The sequence below is a fragment of the Babylonia areolata genome, chromosome 35, assembly GCF_041734735.1.
Source record: "Babylonia areolata isolate BAREFJ2019XMU chromosome 35, ASM4173473v1, whole genome shotgun sequence".
Classification (NCBI taxonomy): domain Eukaryota; kingdom Metazoa; phylum Mollusca; class Gastropoda; order Neogastropoda; family Buccinidae; genus Babylonia; species Babylonia areolata.
The window spans coordinates 19,066,144-19,088,891 of record NC_134910.1 but is presented as its reverse complement, the minus strand read 5'-3'; the positions used below and the strand labels follow the sequence as shown (position 1 = coordinate 19,088,891).

General features: G+C 43.1%; 2 protein-coding genes across 3 annotated transcripts in view; one reads left to right on the top strand and one right to left on the bottom strand.

Annotated features, from left to right (window-relative positions):
* LOC143277886 (centrosomal protein of 78 kDa-like) overlaps positions 1-22,748 on the top strand; it is a 191,440-nt gene that overhangs the window by 41,694 nt on the left and 126,998 nt on the right. The window lies entirely within an intron of this gene.
* Positions 13,002-22,748, bottom strand: part of LOC143278090 (uncharacterized) — a 54,988-nt gene continuing 45,241 nt past the window's right edge. Inside the window, exon 2 of the mRNA XM_076583124.1 lies at positions 13,002-15,597. Within this exon, the coding sequence (XP_076439239.1) occupies positions 13,472-14,587 (1,116 nt within the window). The 5' untranslated portion in view covers positions 14,588-15,597 and the 3' untranslated portion in view covers positions 13,002-13,471. The remainder of the gene's footprint in view (positions 15,598-22,748) is intronic.

Here is a 22,748-nt window from a genome sequence, read left to right as displayed (position 1 = left end):
ACTATCTCTCCACTCCTTCCATGAAAGCAGACTTTTTGGAGGAATTAAACTGGGCATTGCCCTGAGAAAATCATCCATAAAAAAGACATTCGAGGTTTGGGGCGGAGCACCAAATTAAGTGATTTTATTTTTTCTTGGCCTTAATTGGTGAGAGAAAAGGAGGAGAGAGAGAGAGGGGGGGGGATGAGGGAGGGAGAGAGAGGGTGGTGGTGGTTCTTAATTTGAAAAGGGGAGAGAGAGCGCTCAGCTTAAAACTCGGAATTTAATTTGCAAGGCTATCGGCCTCTCCGCAGCGAGGGCAATGTCAACAAAAGTTGAAACGACGAAAGTGGTGCAAGTGAGATAGACAGACTGACAGACAGAGACACGTCTATATCTATCTGTCTGTCTGGATATGTATCACACACACGCATTAATAGTTATACACACGCGCGCGCGCGCGCACACACACACACATATATACATGCACATACATACAAACGCATACACACGCTGTCTCTCACACACACACACACACACAACACACACACACACACACGCGCGCGCGCGCGCGCGTGCGCGCGCATACACAAAAGTATAGAAAGCAAAACAAAAACAAAAACAAAAAAAGATCCATCCACCTCCTTCTTGGAGACCATCTTTTTCTTCCGCATTTATCATCCCTCAACTGGTTTCAGTGTCTCACCATGTCTTGTTCCTAGTCACCTCCTCTCCACCCTCCTCCACAATTCACCTTCCTTACCCCACCCTCCCTACCCCGTCTCTTTTCCTGACCTGTATCTCATTTTCTCCTGCACAATATGTTCATCATATATTTCTTTCTTCCCTCATTATCCTTGAGTAATAAAGTTTTTGAGGCTTGAGTCTTGTTTCTCGTCACAACGCTTCCACCCTCCATCCTTCTTAGCCTCCTAACCACAACCCCACCCTTTACTTTCCTGCCACTTCCCCCCCAGCCCTCCACGTTCCTCTTCACCTCCCTTTTCACCTCCTCCATGTTCTGAGCTCTCCCCGTCCCACCACCGCCTCTCTATTTCACCTCTCTTCTATATCCAACGTCTTCTTTCCTTCAGTCTACCTGTCTCTCTGTCTCTTTCTGATTATTTTGTCTGTCTCTTTGTCTGTCTCCATCTCTCTCTACCTCTCTCTCACTCCGTGTGCAGCCTCGGCTCCCTCTCTCTCCATCTCTCTATCCCTAATTTCTTTTCTTCCTCCCTTTCCTCCCTCTTTCTTCTGCCACTCTCTCACTTCCCCCCCCCCCCCTCTCTCTTCCTCTTTCTCTCTTCGCCCCCCTCTCTCTCCCCTTTTCCCTGTCTCCCTCCTCCACTCCCCTATCTGTCCCCTCATCTCATCTCCCGTGCTGCCCACTGACCTCCCCGTGACGTGAAAAGGCCGAGGAGGAAGCCCCGAAGAAAGGGGCGGGCACACTGCCATACATCGGGCATCGATTCCTTCTTGGCTGTCAACCCTGCAGGCAGGCAGAAAGGGGGAAGCCTGTCAAATGTGTTTGTGGTCCCCCCCCCACCCCTCATCCCTCCACCCCTCCCCTCCCTTCTTTCCTTTTTTTTTTTTTTTTCAATTGTGTGATTCTGTTTTCAGCTTAGCAGTTTTGAGAGTTCCTATCTGTCTGTCTGCCTGTCTGTCTCTTATCTCTCGCTCGCTTCCTACGCCCCTCCTCCCCCGGCCCCGCCTCTCTCTTTAAAAAATATGTTTGTGATTGTGTGTATAATATTTACTATTGTTCCTGTGGCGTATCCGTGAAATATGATTAACATGATGCTTTGATATAATTACTTTGCACCAGTTGCTCTTTTATATTAACAAAATCAGATGAATGGTGATGAAAACTTCTCGACAACACTCACACACAGACACACACAGACACACAGACACAGACACACACAGACACACACACACACACACACACAATCAGACATTCCAATAAGTTTGTTTCTATGACAGTATATATCGAAACGATAAGTGCACAACAGGCCGTTTAGGTTGGCCGCACCTGTCTTTATCCTACGCGGCTCTCTGGATTCTGTCAGATTCATTCCTGTCCATTCCTGGAGGTTGTCTTCCCAAGTCTTACCCTGTCTTCCTCATCTGCGGCTTCTTGCTGTCCCTTGTAAGATGGTCATTGCAAGTCCTCACCACAAGTCTTCACCACTTCATTTTCATCGTCTTGACAACTGTTAGGAGGTCATCATGAGGTCCTATTGCTCACTAGATCTTGCTGCAGACATTTTCGTTTTCACATGATCTGTGCACTGGATGCCCAAGACTTTCCTTTAGCATCTCATGTCAGTTGTCAGGATCCTTCTTTGCATGTCTGCTGAGAGCGTCCACGTTTCGCAGGAAAGAGGAAGGCTGACAAAAGACTGACAAGGCAAGTGAGCGCAACAGGTGGACTTTGGTGCACATGCTGGTGTTCTTGTCTCCAGATGGCTTGGAGTGTTGCTATCGCAGCTGTTAGTGTTGTCCTTGCAACAGTCTCTTCGTCTGGTATGGAGCCAAGGTACTTGAATGTGTTTGATGTCTGATGTGATACTTTGGTTGCTTTTGGTCGTGTGTTTAGTCTTTTTGGCGCTGACTTCCACGCAAAAGCAGAGGTCGCTTTGTCCAGAAGTTCCACCAAGATGGCCAGTTTGCATTATCTCCATTCAAGACCATCAAATCATCTGCAAAACGCAGATTGGTGACTGTTCTTCATCCAGTGGAAAATGCACCTTCATGATCTTCCAAGGCATCTTCCATAATCATCTCCAGAAAGACGTTGAAATAGGGTTGGCGACAGTAAGCATCCCTGACGAACTCCGACCATAGCGCGAAACCAGTCACCCTTGTTACCATTCAGGAGTACAGCGCTTGTGGCCTTGTTATGCAGTTCGATCATTGGACAGGGTTGGTATTGATGATGTACATGCTCCTGATAAGGTAGCATGCCACACCTTGTCAAAGGTCTTAAAGTCGACGAATACCTGGGACAGGTTTTGTTGGTGCTGGAGATACTTTTCACAGGTTATTGTCAAGTTGAATACTGTTCGATCGTGCTCCGCCCTGTCCTGAAACTTGCTTCTTCTTCGGAAATACCGGTCTCTGCTTGAGGTTTTCAGTCAGCGCTTGGAGCCAACACGTGAGAGATTTCGGGGATGAGGACCAGTGGTGCATGTGTACTGTACAGGTAGGGTACAGCTGCCAGACACAAAAGGTACTGCCGCTTTCATTGCCACTAACAGGTGGAGAAGTGGGAAGAATGTGTGTGTGTGTGTGTGTGTGTGTGTGATCAATGGAAAAGATGAAGTGTTGGGCACACGGGGTTGCTGGTTTGTCCGTCTGTTCTGAAGCCCTTTGTCCAACCTATTCTTTCCACAAACTGTGAAGGTCGGTGTCACTGAGTGTGAACCTTTTCCTTCGTTGCTGTTTCTTTCTGTCTTCTTCTCTGTCTCTGTCTGTCTGTCTGTCTATCTTTCTATGTCTGTCTCTGTCTCTCTCCTTCCCTTCCTGCGAGGGAGAAAGATTGATAGACAACACACACATATGCATGCGTGCGCGCACACATACTGATATTGACATTAACAAATGAGTTACCTAAAGAGGGGTAGAGAGAGGGACAGAGAAAGAAGGAAAGAGGGGGCGGGGGGAAGCTAAGTGATGACGATGCTGGGTTGGAGCGTGCGGAATCGGGTGGGGTGGGGTGGGGTTGAGGGTCAACCAGAATCAATCTGATCTTGCACCGTCCCTCCCTGCCCTTCCTCCTTGCGTAATCTCTTTCTTTGCTTCTCATACATGACCGAGCTGATCTGTTCTGACATATGCGCGCGCGCGCGCGTGTGTGTGTGTGAAAATGCGCGCGCGTGTGTGAACGCGTATGTGTATGTGTGTGTAAATGTGCGCGCGCACTCTCCCACGCGTGTGTGTGTGTGTGAAAATGCGCGCGCGTGTGTGAATGCGTATGTGTATGTGTGTCTGTAAATGTGTGCGTGTGTGTGTAGACGGACTGTGTGTGTGAGTAGGAGAGATGCCGTGCGTACTTGCAAGCGAGTGTTAGTGTGTGCGCTCGCGCGTGCGTGTGCCGGCGTGCTTACGTGCGAACGTCTGTTTGTGTTCGCATGAGATTGCGTTATGTCATGAATCCGTTGTGTGCAACCTTTCTCTGCCACAACAACCGATACATCAGGGGGAGGTCTTGGGGAGCGGTAATGAGGAGGCGGAGGGTGGGGGGAGGGCTTTGGGAGCGGCGAAGAGGGAGCGGGGAGTAGGGGGGGGGAGGTTGAAGGATGAGGAGAGGGGAAGTGTATAGGAGTTGTTGGGGAGGTGGTGGTAGGAGGGGGATGAGAAGTGGGGAGGGTTGTAGCAGTGATGACGGTGATGCTGTGTTGGGGAAACACAAACACAAGCTGTTTGACACAATCGCTTAATAACAAGCTCTGGGGATGCAAAACCAGTTCAGCTTAGCCCGCAAGGAAACAAAGACCTGTCTTCTTTTTCTGTTCTTTAACTGTATTCTGTGCTCGTTGTCGCATTGTCCTTCCATTTATTTTGTTACGGAGCAGCATGCGTGCACCACTGTTTCTGTCTCTCTCTCTCTCACTTTATGTGTCTCCTTCTCTGTCTCACCCTCTCTCTGTAACTCTCCCTCTACGTCTCTCTCTCAGTCTCTCAGTCTTTCTTTCTTTCCCTCCCCACATCTCTGTATGTGTCTGTGTGTTTGAAGAGAGTTTGAAGAATTAAAGTTACAAAAATTAAAAGATTCGATCAAAGATTCAAATTTATTTTTGGGCAACAATAACATCCATAAACAGAAAGACATTTATCTACAATAACATTAGGTCTAAACAATTGTATGATCACTTTGCTGCGGTCTTTGAAACGTTTGATGATGTTAACCATGAGAATGATATTGTGGTTGATGATGCAGGGGATTTCAACGAACTTTTGTTCAGTGATCCAGTTACCAGACGAGAAGTAACTGACAGCATTAAAAAGTTAAAAACAGGTAAAAGTTCAGGCCCAGACAAGATTTTGAGTGAGATGCTCAAACATGCAAATACATCTGTTGTGGATTTTCTTGTTGTACTGTTTAATAAGCTATTTAGTGACGGAATCTTCGTACCGATCTTTAAAAAGGGAGATCCAAACAATCCGGATAACTACCGTGGAGTTGCTCTTACTCGTATTATTAGTAAAATCTATACTCATATTTTGAACAAAAGGTTAACAAAATGGGCAGAACAGGAAGAAAAATTATCGAAGAACAAGCTGGATTTAGATCAGGATATTGCACCGTATATCATATTTTTACACTTTATTCTTTGGTACAGACACAGTTACTGAAAAAAATAAAAAATTGTACGTTGCTTTTGTTGATTTTAGAAAGGCTTTCGACTCTATAAGCAGAAACATGTGGAATGTTTTGCGAAAAAGTGGAGTGGATGGTAAAATGTACAATGCTCTTCGTTGTGTGTATGATTCAGTCCTGGCCTGTGTACGTGATAAATGTATGTATTCAGAGGTATTTGACTGTCCAAGAGGAGTGAAGCAGGGATGTTTATTGAGTCCACTAATGGTTTCTTCTTTTTTTCTTCTTTTTTTTAGTTAACGAACTGGCAGTAGAGATAACCAATAATGGAAAACAAATGATTCCTGGGGTGGTTGAAATCTTTCTTATGTTATTTGCAGATGATATGATACTCTTGTCCAGCACAGCTGTGTGACTTCAAAATCAATTCAGTTAAATATGTTGATGCAGACCGTTTACCCTTAACAGAAAATCTAGACAAAACTAATGTGATCGTATTTAGAAAGGGTGGTTATCTCTCTCAACACGAGAAATGGAATTACGGTTCTGCAGATTTAAAAGTAACAAATTCTTATAAATATCTAGGCATACTATTTACAACCAAGTTCACTTTAAAAAGTATAATCACAGAAACATGCAGGAAAGGAAAGATGGGGGTAATTAAAATTGTGAGATCTTTGCGCAAACTGAATTCAGTTGATTCATGTATAATCTGGAAACGTTTTGATGCACAAATTGAGCCAACCCTTACATATGGTGCTGAAATTTGGGGTCTTTGTGAAAACAGAGATTTAGAAAAAATACATAAATTTTCCATCAAATGCTTTCCTCAAGTTCCCATGCATGCTTCAAATACAGTAATATATGGAGAAACTGGTAGACACCATTTATATATCAAATCATTTGTTAAATGTATAATATATTGGTTGAAATTGTCTAGTCTGCCTGTATCAGGAATTTGTAAACAGGCATATGAAATGTTATTTATTGAGCAGGACAAAGGGAAAGAAAATTGGGCATACCATGTGAAGAAGATTTTAAATATGCATGGATCTGGGGTTGTGTGGATGTATCAGGGAGTAGGCTATGAAGAAAGCTTTATTTTGGAATTTAAAGACAGATTAATTGCCTCATATAAACCAAATTGGCACTATAAAATGGAAAGTTCTGAAAAATATAATTGTTTTTTTTAGTTTTAAAAGTATGCTCGAGCCAGAGAAATGTATCAGAACAGTAACAAATAAATGGCATAGAATAAGTATTGCCAGATTGAGACTCAGAACTCTTGGCTTGAATGCACATCCAAGGTGGTTTTTCACTGAACCTTCAACACTCTCCCGTTGTCCAATGTGTGGGTTCCAAAGGAAAGATGAAATGCATTTTTTATTTAGCTGCAAAGCATATGATAACATTCGTGAAAAATGTGTCGTTTTCAAAACAAGTGCTGCAAGGAGTAAAGATATTGGTGTGTTGAAAATGAACACAATGACGGTACAGTTAGATCACTGGCGAAGTAAATTGCTGAAGCCTAAAATATTCGAAAGAAGAGTAATTCATATCAATAGTTTAATTATGTACATAAAAAAGAAGAAGAAAATAATGTTTTTGTTTCCATGAACTTGGAAAATGGATGATCGAGCGTTAGTTTATATGACTCCTAGTATGTTTATTTTCTGTTCTGTTTTGTTTCGTTATTGTTCAGATTGCACCCCGTGTCACTCTAGCTGTATAGCTAATAACATTAAACCTTTCAGTGTTCTGTGTGTTTCTATCTGTGTGTCCGTCTATCTGTATCTTTTTTTTTTTTCTCCCTGGGTCTGTGTGTGCTTGCGCGCGATGTGTGTGTATATGCGTTTGTGTATCTGCGCGCACACACACGCGCTCGCGCATGTGTGTGTGTGTGTGCGCGCGCGCGCGCGCGCGCGCGCGCGTGTGTGTGTGTGTGTGTGCATGCGCGCTTGCTTTCACGGTGAGGAGAGACAGGGTGTCTGGTAACTGTGTGATTGAAGAGCAAACCATATGGATAGGGACAGAACAAACTCATGTTGAATAATGCTTATTACGTTGGCGTTTTTTTTTCTCTCTTTCTTTATATATATATATATATATATATATATAATATTATTATTATTATTTAGTTCTATTTTTTTAAATACAACATTGATTTTTGTTTTTGTTGTTGGTGTGGCTTGTTTGTTCATTCTGCAAAGAGAGAGTCAGGTTGGATGGGTAAGTTTTTGTGTTATATGATTCAATGCATTCATGCATATTCACACGCACGCACGCACGCACGCACGCACGCACACACACACACACACACACACACACACACACACACACACACACACACACACACACACACACACACACACACACACACACACACACACACACACACACATACACACACACACATACGCGCGCGCGCGCGAGTTCGAGAAGATCAATATAGTACAACGGGAAAAATATGTTTAAAGAAAAGTCGCACACTGAAGTACAGGAAGCATTCCCAATAGCTAAGTTGGACTCGAAACAAACCCGCAATCTGAAACATTTGACAAAAATCGAAGTCCTCTTGTTTGGGGGAAGATGATGTAATTTCATCAAGTCTTGGGCAAATTCCTGACCACACATTCTGGGGAGAAAAAAAAGGTTTGCTATTTCTCACACTTGGTCAAATGGAAATATCTTCATTGGATAAATGTGGGCAGTTTCACAAGTTGAAAAACTGTCCTCATTTGTAAAGACAAATCAGTCGTTTTACCCAATGACAAATTTCTTATTGGTTAAACCAAATGGACAGCCTTCCGCTATGGAGAGCAAATATCCTCATTGGTCAAAACAAGAGGGCGGTCACACACTACTAAAAAGCAACAACAACAAACTGGGAAAAGAATCATGTACATTGGTCACAGTGGACAATGGTACATTCCATTCTTATTGGTCAAACTAATGGGCAGCCGTACACTATAATGAACAAATATTGTCGTTGGTCAAAACAGGAGAGCAGTTTTACACAATCAAACTAGAAAAAACAACAACACAACAACATTCTTATTGGTCAAAGTTGACATTCTTGGACGATAAAAAACAACAACAACAAAATATTTTGATTGGTCAAAAGAAATTAGCAGGTTTACACCAAAAAATCATCCTCATTGGTCATATTAGTAGACAGTGGTATTCCATGGAAAACATGCTCACTGAATAAACCAAAGCAGTCTTACACAATGGAAGGCAAATATTCCCGTTTGTGGAAACAAGTGGGGGTTTTATACAATGGAAAATACTTACTCTCTGGCCAAACGAAATAAACACATCTCTGACGTGGACCATTCCTGCAATGCACGTTCGCCAGATGATTAAACAAAATCATACCTCATTCACAAAGTCAATATTTATATACTAATTAGTAAAACAGTCACACACACACACACACACACACACACACACACACACACATTACGCTGCCCAAATACCAAGTCCAGAAGAAACAAAACCATTCTTGCAGAACAAAGAGAAATGGGTGGTCTTGCGCTGGAAATAATTTTCATCATTCAGAACTATTTGAGTCTACTTCTGTCTCTGCTCAAAACAACTGTACGAATCTCAGTCCATGAACAAACCAAGTTTTGTCATCATTCACATTAAAGTACTCTCTGTCTCTGTCTGTCTCTGTCTCCTCTCTCTCTCTCTCTCTCTCTCTCTCTCTCTCTCTCTCTCTCTCTCTCTCTCTCTCTCTCTCTCTCAAAACACATTATTGTAAGTTCACTCTATAAATACGTTATTGCACACACTGGACTTACGTATGTCATTTAAAACGTTAAGTGAAACATAACGTTAGGTAAAACATCATATAGTGTGTTATTTAAAACGTTTAGTGAAACATAACGTCATAGAAAACACCATAACATTAGAGAAAACATCATGATATCATCGCAACGTTATGCTATGGGTAAAGAGATATCGCTTAGTCATGGGATAAAAAGTTTTGAATTCCACACAGGGGAAAAAAAAAGAAGAGTCAAGCCTCATCGAACACACTAAGTATGCACATTGAATTTTTTTTTTTTTTTTTTTTTTTTTTTTTTTTAAGATACGCATATAAAACCAGAAATTGCCAAAATAGGTTGATAATCCTACTGTCGTGGGGTGCGTCCATGTTTCCTCTCTCCCTCTCTCTCTCTCTCTGTGCGTCTCTCTCTCTCTCCCTCCCTGCCCTTTCCCTCGCCCTTATCCACTCTCGCTGTTTCTCTTTTTGAGGACAAATGGTTATCTATCATTTACAGCAAAACAAGAAAGGAAATATCTGGGAGTTCGAAAAAAACAACCCCAACCAACCAACCAACCAAAAACACGTCCACACCATGATCATCATGGCCTGGCTTCGCTGACGAAGATCTAGGAAGGGCGTTGTCCACGTCTCATGCAGGCACGCTCATGGCTGACAAGGCCAATGCGGGAAAAGCAGAGTCGGCCGCAGCGGTTGCAAGGGAAAGTCTGGTCTGGGTTCGCGGCTGCAGCGTCGTGGTTCTTCCTCCTTCTGCGTTTGTCCTCAAGGCTGGCCCTGCGGTTGTTTTCGAAGGAGGAGACAGCTTGGTGGATGGTGCGTCGCCAGGTCTCTCGATCAGCGGCTACTGCGGACCACTGGCGATGGTCAATGTGACAGGCACCGAGAGCTTTCTTCAAGGAGTCTTTGTATCTCTTCTTGGGTGCTCCTCTGTCACGGTGGCCAGTGGACAGTTCGCCATACAGCGCGATCTTGGGCAGGCGGTGGTCCTCCATCCTGGACACGTGCCCTGCCCAACGTAGCTGGGTCTTTAGCAGCACTGCCTCGATGCTGATAGTCTTTGCCTGCTCCAGGACCTCGACATTTGTGATGTAGTCACTCCAGTGGATGCTGAGGATGGTGCGAAGGCAGCGCTGGTGGAAGCGATCAAGCAGTCGTATGTGGTGCCGGTAGGTGACCCAGGTTTCGGAACCATACAACAGGGTGGGCAGTACAACAGCTCTGTACACGCTGATCTTTGTGTCTTTCTTCAGGTGTTTGTTGTTCCACACTCTCTTGTACAGCCTGCCGAATGCGCTGTTTGCCTTTGCAAGTCTGTTGTCGATCTCCTTGTCAATCTTGGCGTCAGACGAGATGGTGCAGCCTAGGTAGCTGAACTGGTGGACCAACTTCAGCTCTGTCTCACCGATGTTGATGTGAGGAGCGTGGAATTCTTCCTGTGGGGCAGGCTGGTGGAGAACTTCCGTCTTTTTCAGACTGACTTCTAGGCCGAAGAGCTGCGCAGCCTCTGCGAAGCAGGACGTTATACGCTGCAGGGCCGCTTCTGTATGGGCGACGAGGGCAGCATCGTCGGCAAACAGAAGCTCTCTGATGAGTTGCTCCAGTGTCTTGGTGTGTGTCCACACCATGAACAAATTATACAATACACACACACACACACACACACACACACACGATATCAAATCACCACAGGACAAAATGGCGCTTTCAAAAGTCCACGCAAAGTACGCTGACTTTGGTCAAGCCATTTGGTCACACAGTGAGCTTTTTTGAAAACATGATTTTTTCCTCTTTAGATAGCAAGATCCTATCGCTTTTTACATTTTTTCTTTTGTGAAACGTCATTTTTAAAAATCATTATGATCTTATTGCTGTCTTCTTTTTTTTTCTCTTTTTTTTTAAGCAGCATATTGTTGTTTTTTTGGGAGGTGTTTTTTTTTAATTTTTATTTTTTTATTAAAATTTTGATTTTGATTTCTATTTTCTATTTTTTAGAAAAGGTGTACTGCTCTCTGTTTAAAAATGAAGTTCGAAACATGATATTGGTATCTTTTTTTTTCTTCTTCGTTCTTCTTTTTTGTTTGTGTTTTGCTGTCATTATTGCCATCTTTTTAAGTAGCTGTCTTTTCTTTTAGCGTCATATTGATGCATTATCAGAATCCTGTCTTATTTCTATTTTTTAAAGAAACATATTGCTCACTTAGAAAAAAACCCCCAATGTATTCCTTACACACACACACACACACACACACACACACACACACACACACACAATCAATATATATATATATATATATATTACATCACATTGCTGTTCCTCTTTCCCAAAGCTGAAAAAGCATGATACTGTTGTGTCTTTAGAAGTATTTTTTTCAGTTTCTTTCGGTGGTTTTTTCAGTTTTTTTGCATTGATAAGTGGTTCGCATTTTACTCTGTATAGTCCAGTTTGAAAAGATCCAAAAGAATTGAAGCGGCATCTTCCATGTCTTGAAAGTTTTATGAATTTTTAGCACGATTTGTATTGTATTGTATTACTCTTTTGTCACAAGTTTCTTCGTGTGAAATTCAGGCTGCTCTCCCCAGGGAGAGACCGCCAGCCCCCGACCCCCCCCCCCCCCCCCCCCACCCCCTGCCCCCCAGCCTTTTTAAAAAAAAATTATTTATTTCTTTTCTGCCTGCAGTTTTATTTGTTTTCCTATCGAAGTGGATGTTTCTACAGAATTTTGCCAGGGACAATCCTTTTTGTTGCCGTGGGTTCTTTTATGTGCGCTAAGTGCATGCAGCACGCGGTACCTCGGTTTATCGTCTCAATCGAATGACTATACGCTGTTTGATTTTCCGTTCAAACTTTGGAGAAAGTGCGGGATCGGGTTTCGAACCCAGACCGTCACGGACTCTGTATTGGCTGAAAGTGAAAATGCTTGCGACTGCAGGATTCGAACCAGTGAGCCCAGATTATCTCGCTTCCTAGGCGAAGGCGTTACCACTAGGCAAACACTCCAAGTCAACACTTGGAAAGGTTTATGACTTTTGAGCACACGTTGGGAAAGTTGTGAATTTTGAGCAAAGGTTGGGACATTTTGAGCACAGGTTTAGGAAATTTTGAGCAGGGTCAAGAAAAGTTCTAAGAACTTTGAGCCTGATTTGGCAAGATTATTGGAGCTTGACATACAGCGATACAAACATGTTGTCAAAGATTTTGAAAGCGGAAATGGGGCTTGTTTATGAAAAAAAAATATGATGAAATGGAAGGCCAATGTCACTGTTGAACATTGTTACCCAGCTTTTTCTTTCACACAAAAAGCTGTGGCCGAGATTTCCCCCTGCGAAATATTATTTGAGTTAATAGTTTTAATGTTACAGGTAAGGTTTGTTAAAAAAAAGAAGAAAAAAAAGAAGAAAAATCATAAAGTCAAGTGTATGCGTACCAAGATTGTTTCGCGCGCGTGCGCGCGCGCACGCAGACACACACACACACACACACACACACAGAGCATTGCTTTAAAAAAAAAAAGAAGGGAGATAAAAACAGTATCTTTTAGATGTACCCAAAGGTTATTTTCCCCCCATTCTACCTCAATGTTTTTTTCCCTCTATTTTTAAAGAACAAAGTATTGTCAAATTATCTATCTTTCTTTTTCTTTTCTTTTTTTTTTTTTTTAACCATTCACGAGGAAGAAATACATGTACACTAAAACACGTACATGATCTCAGTCTGACCTTGAGCAACCTGTCTCCACTGTCATCTTATCAGCTTCAGTGTCACTTTCAAGGAGTCAGTGTCAAAGAGTGCTGACTGATTCAAACACGCAACACCGCATCCGATATAATATTATATTCAATTAAAAAAAGAAAGAAAAAAAGGCTTGCATCGGAAAAGGTAGTACCAGTATTACCATCAACCGCATCTGAATGGTGTGAGGTGGGGAGGTGGAGGGGAACACACACACACACACACACACAAATTTTAAAGAAGAAAAAAAAAACCCCGTCTCCCCAGTTTCACCTTCAGTTTCTGATGGCGTGTGTGGGGGCACGGGTGATAGTGGTGGTGGTGGGGATGACCCCACCCCTTTCTCCAGAAGATCATCACACCCGATGAGCCGGATTTCAAGACGCACTGCTTCCCTTTTTTGTGTGTGCTGACCCTTTTATTGTGGTCACCTTCCTAGTCATTACATAACTCAGTATCCAGGCTTCCTCACCACAGCACTTCACTTCCACGGTGACCTGGGCGCCCTTTTTATGCGGGGATACTCCGCACTTTTCTCGGGTTAAGTTATTGTTTGAATTCTTTCAAATCACACAAATTTTATTTCACACTTTCACATCACGTAAAACCGTAAACACTTCTTTTTTCCCCCCCTGTTATTTGTCACTCAGCGTTTGAGCAGCGCTCTAGTCTGATCGTTGGGGACATCGTCCACATCACTGTCCTCAGTATGATCGTCTCTCTCCTCTTCCTCCTCCTCTTCGTGCAGCTTCAGATAGAGATGGTCAAAGGCAGAGTCTGACGCCTCACTGCGGCTCTCCTCCACGTCCTCCACGTCAATTCTGACGCTGCAGTCGCCGGCAGGGGGCGCTGCTGGGGGGTCCGCCTGGGAATGGTGGTGAATGGCTGCCACGGTCACTGCGCGTTTTACCGGAGACCGTCCCCCGCCCGGCTCCGTCTGTCTGCCTTGTCTTCTGTCGTCAGTTCTTTGATCCTCTCCCCGTCCTCTGTTGTCCGCAGTTCTTTGAGCTTTTCGTGGGGCAGTGGTTGAGCAGCTTGTTTGAGCAGATTGGGAGTGAGCGTCGGAGTCTGCTGCGGACTTGAGGCGACGAGGAGCGTTGTTCGTGTTGAGGTCGGGGGGAGAGGGACGGGATCGTTTCTGGTGCTTTCCGGACCCTTCGGAAGAAGGTGCAGCAGTGGCAGCGGTGATGGTTTTTGCGGCAGTATCCACTGGAGTGTCGTCATCATCGTCATCGTTGTCGTCGTCTTGGCGGCGGCAGCGGCAGGGGGACTCGGTGTCACTCTTGTCATCGAGGTCGTGGAGCTCGTAGTGCGAGTCATGATGGCCCTTGTGCTGCTGCTGCTGCTGCTGCTGCTGCAGGGAGAAGACAGTGTTGGTCTTCTTGCAGAAGGCCAGCAGAAGCCCCGTGGCAAAGAGCGTGACAGTGAAGAAGAGGGCGCTGAGCACCACCACGGCGATCATGGAGTAGTGCGCGTGCAGCTCCGCCTGGACCCCTCCCCCTCCCCCCTGCCCCTGCTGGTGGTGGATGCTGGTCGCGTGCGCCAGCGGGGGTCTGGCCTGGGGCTTCCACATGCCGCCGCCGCCGCTGCTGCTGCCGATGGCGATGGTGTTATTGTTGCTGTGGGCCTGCACGTGGGCGTACAAGTGGGCCAGTGTTGTGGTTGGGGAGGGGGGTGTGGGGGATGGGGGGGCCGGAGCGTGAGGTGGCGAGGTGGGCGTCAGGAAGGTGTTGGTGGGAGGGAGGTGGTGGCCCGTTCTCATCGACCTGGGAGGCCGCTAGTGTCCCTTTGTTCCTGAGGACACAGCTGGTCAGGGATTGGGGATCAGACGGTACTCGGAGTCATGGCTGCCTAGCTTCTGCCACGTCCCACTTATGTTATGGTCGTGACCTGTTAAACAAAAGGTGACTTTTCCCCAGAATTCTGATGAACCTGCGGTGCGAGTCACTTCGACGACACGTTCACAATACGGGACTCCAGTCAATACGTTTTCACGATTTCCGATGCTGCCAAGAAAAAGAATATTTGACACTGCTGCCAGACCTGTTGCTCAAGCTTCGCCTAGCAAAAAGAAATCATCAGCTCGGACTCGCACAAGAAATGTTTTTTTTAAATTTTCCTTTTTGTCCGGAGAGAAGTTTCAAAGGGGTTGTTTTCCCTTAGAGCAGTCACCGGACTTTGTTGGCTTTTTTGGAGCAGCTTGGCAAACGCACTGGCGGTGCCCGGAGGACAGTTACAATCACTCCGCGTTCAGCCCCCCTCTGTCACCATTGGGTCAGGGTGAGTGCCCCTGTTCTCAGTTCTCAGCGCTGGCTCCAGACCCGATGCCCGTGCTCCTTCCAAGCTCGCACCATTAAATCCCTTCCTCTTCTCCGGCGATTTTCCAGACCGTCAGAAGATTCCGGACACGAGAATGTGTTTATGGTCAGCAGTTCCCGCAGTTGGCGTTACAGACATATCAGTAGATTGTGGCCATGAAAACACGTTAATGCCCAGCAGTCCCCTGATGGCATCACGGGCTGTCAGTAGCTTTGCAGCAACGGACGTGGGGTTGTTGGTAGGAGTGTGTCATTTGATAGCGCTGCACGGCAACACAAGGCACGAAGACACGACGCCCAGCCTGGGACAGGTGGATTCTGGAATGGAAGGGTCAGAAGGTCATGACGACCCCTCTCTCCTCCGCTGTCTGCAGAGGAGGTCACGTGGTGCGGGTGCCTGTGGTCCTCGTTCTGGACTCCTCCTCCACTCGATGGACCGCTGTCTGTGGCTGACCTGAAAACATCACACAGAGACAGAGATATACAATTATGTCTATGGGATCTATCCTTTATGTATATCGGTTATGTAGATTGTGCTAAAATCAGTCTGTTTGGTTGCCGATAGGAGCATTAGAATTTGTGCATAAACATATGTTGATACTCATCCTTGTAAGGAGTGTGTGTCTGTGTGTGTGGGAGGGGGTGTGGGAGGGTGAGAGAGAGAGAGAGAGAGAGAGAGAATGGGCGAAACGGGAATGACGGGTAGGCGAAACAGGACAAAAAGTCCAAAACTGAACAAGAGGCTATGTGTGGTGGATGGCGGCACGGTCATAGAGACAAAGAGTGGGCGACTCGGGAATGTGCGAATGGGACCTGCTCCGTGACATCATTCCACTAGTGGTGCGGCACCGGCAGACCTGACTTGATGAAGGCAGTGTGTGGGCCGGGGGGCTCAGGGAGCTAAGCCACGGGGATGTCGGGAATACCGGGGTCCCCTGTTGTGATCTTGTCAGATAGTGAGTGAGGACCAGAGAGTGGGAGAGGAACACAGAGAGTGGATAGGGAGAGACGGGAGGGGGTGGGGGGGAGGGAGAAAGGGAGAGGAGTGTGAGAGACTGACTGGAGAGAGAGACAGAGACAGAGAGAGAGTATGGAGTGTTAGAAACTGACGGGGAGAAAGAGAGAGACAGGGGATGGAGGTGGAGAGAGAGAGAGAGAGAGTCACTATGCCCTCGGCCAAATCACCACACGCATGCAACCTGCATGGCCAACACAGGACCTGATCCCGCCAGAGATTCGTGGTTTGGTCCCACCCAAGTCGGTAAATTCGTTTTTAGCCACAGGTCGTTAACAGATGACAAAAGAACAACGAACACAACGGCATCATCATCATCATCATCATCATCATCACCATCGTGAAACCCCCAAATTACCAGTTCTGGATGAATTCACAAGCTTTTAGGACCACCATGTATTTGTCTGTCTGTCTGTCTGTTTCTGCATATAGCTGCGTGTATGTCGGAGTGAATGCGTGTATATCTGTATGTTCGCGGGCATGCACGTAATGCTAAGCTTTCGGGCACGCTTGTATGTATGTTTGTAGGCTGATACTATGTTCGTGTGCACGTGCTCAAGTGGATATTTTTTTTATGGGTGTATGTATGTATGTACTTTAAAAAAACATAAACATGTACCACCACCACCACCACCACCACCCCCCAAAAAAAATCATCGTCGTCATCATCATCATCATCATCATCACAGACGCTGTCCATAGTTCATACTGGAAATGTGGTTACAGACGCACTGCTAGCAGTGAGAAACCTGTCAGCAGTCCAGGTGGAGAGATGATAGATATATCTACAGATAACGCGCTGTAGACAGAAAGAGATACGGGGCTAGAGAGAGAGAGAGAGAGAGAGAGAGAGAGAGAGAGAGAGAGAGAATATGACGGGGAACATAACGTACTCTCTCTCTCATAACCCTCACTCCCCTCTCTCTCTCCTTATCTACATCGCTCTTTTTCTCTCTCCTTCTCTCTCCAACCACACCATCCTCTTCCTCCACCTCCGGTCTCTCTTCCCCCACTCCTTCTATCTCACGACAGCCAATCAGGAGGACTTGCACCCGGAGTGGCCATATTTCCGCCCTCCTCGTCTCGGCGACTCTGCCTCAATCACTATCCTTCTCTCTCTCTCTTCGTATCACTGTCTCCCCCACCCCCTCTCTCCGCCTTCCCCCATTGACCTGTAAACATATATCTCAGTGGCTTTTCCCTCTCTCTCTTCCCCATCTCCTCTCTCACATTCACTTCTCCTCCCTTCCCCCTCCTCTCCTCCTTGCTCTTCCCCACTTCCCCCTTCTCCTGTCTCTCACGACAGCCAATCAGGGGGACTTTCAGCCCAGTCTCCATCTGCCCTCCTCGCCTGGGCGACTTCCATTTCCTCCCTGGACTGTCCGCTGTCTCCGTATTTCCCCTGGACGATCGCATGGACCACGGTGACTGTTTTTTTTTGTTTTTTTTTTCTTTCTGATTATTTCTTTCTTCTTTCCTTTCTGTTCTCTTTTTCTTTATTTTCTAAGGGTGGGCTGAGGTGATAGCGGGATATTTTGGGGTGGGGGACGGAGATGGGGGTTGGGGGTGGGGGTACGGAGAGAGAAAGATACAAGGGAACAGGTGGGAGGCAGAGAGACTGACAGACAGACACAAAGAGAGACAGGTCTGGAAAGAGAGAGACAGAGAGAGAGAGAGAGAGAGATAGAATGACGGAAAACATAAAGTGTTTGCACGAAAATGAATGAACCCACACTCATACTCTACACTACATCACCCCCTCCTCCCACACACATGCACGTATGCACTCCCCCTCCCCTTGGAAGTCAAGAGTATCATTAAAAACAAAACAAAACAACAAAACCCCAATAACTCACGAATACGTAACGTCATTTTACTAAAAGGTATCGTCGTCAGAAGTTAACACAAGAATTTGGCATGGACTATAATCATGTCAAGAGTTCCATCAGACCTGAATTCGCTATCGTGTCCAAATATAATGATTCTTTCATTGAATTTTAAGGATTTTGCATTTTCAGAATTATCATTGATATGTCTTTCAAGCGCATTCCAGAACACATGTGTAAATTCGCATTCCCAGAATATATGGTATATATTTTCACGATCTTTTCTACAAAAAGTACAACTATCTTCACTAACTATGCACATATGTTTCAAAACAGTATTAGTTGCTAATATTCTATGTTTTATTCTAATTTGAAACCACCGAAGTTTGATTTCACTGATTTTACGTATTTTCCTAAATGTAATATCCCATTTGATTTGTGTGTCAAGTTTATTTTCCCATTTACTGCAACAATTTGGGTTTATCCTGTCATGCGTTAAAATATCATAGTATACACGTGCACCCTTAGAAACTGAAAATATTGCTTCAAAAGTTTTATGGCTGTTTAAAGATCGAGTAGTTTGAGCAACAATTCTACATTTCCTCATGTAACACTTCACTGCTTGTATGTATCCAGTATATGTAACATAGTCAGTATGTAACTTGTATTTATGTTTAAATTCTTCAAATGATAGAAACATACCATCATCATTAAGCAAGTCTGAAATAAAACACACTCCTTGGTCAATCCATTTCTTACAGAACACAGTTTTCCTTCCAATTTTTATATTATCATTACAGAATAGAGGTTCTGCATTCATTTCTTCGTATTTTTCTAAGTGAATTTTCTTTCCGAATTCCCTATATGTTTGCAAGACATCATTCCAAAATTTGCTTTGATGAGTGTGTTTATCAGCAGGAAGATTTGGGCCAAGTTTTTCAAGCAGAGTCAAGCTAGGATTTATAGTAACATTGAGTTTTTTCCATTTATGGTCGCTTGTCTTTAGTCTTCGTATCCAAATCAACTTGAGTACATTAATGTAGTTTTTAATGTTTGGCACAACAAGCCCTCCATGAACAATTCCTTTAACAACAGTGTTTCTACTAATTCTATCTTGTTTCTTATTCCATACAAACTGAAACACTGTTTTCTGAATCATGTCTATCATGGTGTCAGGAGGATTTGGCAACAATATCCACAAGTGGACGATTTTGGACAAAATCAAAGATTTAAGCACTGCAACTCTTCCTAGGGGGGTAATCTGTCGTTTTAACCATATTTTATACAAAGTGTTGATTTCTGCAAATTTACATTTCAGATTAATTTCCTCGTTGTGTTCTAAATCGTTTGTGAACCAAATGCCAAGTATTTTGAACTGAGGGGGATTCCATTTAATGTTTAAATGAGGCAAATAACGTTTTGAACAGTTCCTTAGTTTTCCCAGTCATATCGCATTTGTTTTAGTAGCATTCAGAAAGAGACCAGATTTTTTCCCATATGTGTTAACGGTATTCATCGCTTCCACGAAAGTATTTTCATTATCATGTAATAAGAGTTCAGTGTCGTCAGCATATTGCAATATCTTATATTCATAATCACCAATTCTAATTCCTTGTATATTATCATTTTCCCTTATCATAACAGCAAGGATTTCGACACATAAAATAAATAGATAAAGAGATATTGGGTCACCCTGTCTACAGCCTCTAGAAATAGGAAACCACTGTGACATATGACCATTAACAGAGACAGACGACTTAATGTTATCATAGAACACCGAAATCCATCTACAAAAGTCTTCACCAAAGCCAAACGCATGAAGGACTTTGAACATAAAACTCCAGTCAACAGAGTCAAAGGCCTTTTCAAAATCAAGGCACAGAAGCAGACCAGGTAATCTTTCCCGATTTAAATAGATAATAATATCATAAGTTAGACGAACATTGTCTCCCATAAATCTGTTAGCGATGAACCCAGTCTGATCCTCATTTATCAACGCAGGAAGTACGTAATTTATTCTAGCCGCAATACACGCTGAGCCTATTTTATAAACAACATTAAGGAGTGAGATTGGCCTCCAGTTTTTAAGTAAATCCTTTGCTTTATCCTCTTTAGGAATGCATATGATAATGCCTTCCCTCTGAGGTGGTGAGAGTTGACCGCTTCGAAAACTATCATTTAGTGCTCTTACTACTGTTACACTACGAATACACCAATTTGTTGCCAAAAAAAAGAAGAAAAAACTTGAAAAATTCTACCGTGAATCCGTCCGAACCAGGGCTCTTGTTATTTTTCATACTTTTTAATGCATAAGTTGCTTCATCTAGTGTTATTTCTCCCTCTAACGAAGACTTTTCTACTTCTGTTAATTTTGGAATATTATCGACTAACTCTGATATTTCACAGTCTTCTACTTGTTTCTTTAAGTACAGATTTTCGAAAAAGTGTTTAACTTCTTTGATAATTTCTTTACTGTCTACTACGTTATCCCCGTTACTTAAAGTTAATTTCCTCATTTGTTTACTGACATAATTACGATTTTCAAGATTACAAAACTACTTTGTTATTTTTTCTCCCTCAGCTACCCACCTTGCCCGTGATCGAAGAAGAACACCTTCCATATGTTTTTCTCTGATTTTAACTAACTCTTCTTTATGATTGTTAAGCTGATGCCTTTCTTCTTCTGTTAATGTGGCTTTCATTTCAAGACATTCTATATTGTGTTCTAATTCTTTCTTGCGTTCACCAGTTACACGCTTTTTCATTGTAGCAAAGGCAATTGTTTTAGATCTTATCTTCATAAGCAGGACATCTAAAAATAGTTGATCCGGTATAGTAAGCTCAGTTTCGTGTTTTGGAACATTACTGAGACTTCCCCGAGAATAGGGTAAAGCTGCGTATTCCTCTGTAACATTTTTTATAACCTCCTTTATTTCTTCTACAAATAATTTATCCTTTAAGAGAGAAGAATTAAATTTCCACAAAGTATTTCTTTTTACCTCTTGTTTTAAAAGTAATTGTTAACGTTATCATAGAGTGATGTGTCCTATAACCAGGATTTATATCTGCATCTTTTACAGAACAGCACAAAAAGTCTGATATCAGGAAAAAATCTAAACGACTTTGTTGAAGAGGATTATTTCTTCGCCACGTGTATCTTCTAGTTTCAGGATTAAGTTCCCTCCATATATCAACTAAGTCTAAATTAACTATCATACTATCAACTTGCTCATGAGCTTTTGCATTATTCACGTGTTTATAATTACAGTAGTCATAAGTTGGATCCAACACAAGATTCCAGTCTTCCCCAATGATAAGGTTTTCGTAGCCTACTTCAAGCATGTGTTTTTCTACTTCAATATAGAAGTCTGGATTATCTCTATTTGGTCCATAAATGCTAATGATTAAATAGTCTTTTTCCCTAATGCGGACAGAAGCAAATATGTAGTTCACCTTCAGGATCTTTGTATACTTTCTTTAATTGGAATTCAAAATTATTTTTAAATAATATAGCTACTCCTCTTGAGTTAGATGTGTGGGAAGCAAAGTAACATTTGTATCCCCATTCAGATCGAACATATTGTTCAATCCTTGGGTTAAAATGGGTGTCCTGCAGAAGATAGATTGAACCATTTTTATTTCTTAGATAGTGGAAGACATCTCTTCTTTTTTGTGGGTTGGCCAGGCCTTGACAATTCATAGAAATAATCTTAATTATATCATCCATCATGTCTATATGCCGTTCTTAGTCTATCCAGTTTAGCTTCAGTTATTGCGTGGTCTAATATAATATCATAACCAGAACATCAACAAATGTATAATCATGTTTCGATGAATCCTCCTTGATAGAAATAACTTCAATAAATAACAAAATAAGTAAGTATATTTCGCGTGTAATCATTGCGGACATTGTCAAATTAAGTATGATTGCAAAAGAAAAGCAAACATCATATTCATCTTTGCAATCAAATACAGGTGCATTACAATAAGTACAGAGACAAAGACAGCACATCAAAACAGACAATCGTATTAATGCAAAAGATAAAAATAACAATAGATGTTGCCTTGGTGAACCTGCCAAGGGCAGTGCAAAAATCAAGCTGAAGTAAACAGATCAAATTATATTCCAACTTGTTTTATATAAGTTCAGTTAACACTCAATTATGAAAGAATGTTTATTAGTAATATTGAAATCCTATTACATATATGATTGACGCGCCATAAAGTGACTATTAAGAAAGAATCGAGTCGACGCAATTTCTGTCAACGTTAGCTCCTCAACAATGATACATATAAAGTCAATATAACCCGGACAACACGTGCTTTCCAGGACCGATGCATCCCGAACAACGACAACATAAAAAAAAAAAAAAAAAAATTCAAAGACAACCTCGTGTGTTTCCGTATCTATTTTGCCATCTCAACAAACACTTATCCCTCAAAATTCATACCCTTGTATCTACCCCCTCCGCAAAGAGAGAGAGAGAGAGAGAGAGAGAGAGAAAAGATAATATTTTATTCAAAGCAAAAGAAGAAGAAAAATATATATACACATACATCGTCGTCGTCATCAAGAGACATCAGACTGGGAAGATATTAATATCTGGTTTCATTAACCATGTCCAAACACATCCACGTTTTATGTAAAACACCCAATATGAACCTCGTCACTGTCAGGTACACAAAATACATTATACATTATCATTACAATCTCTTTACACATACATGAATCAATTTTATTACTGTACAAACCCAAACCCCATA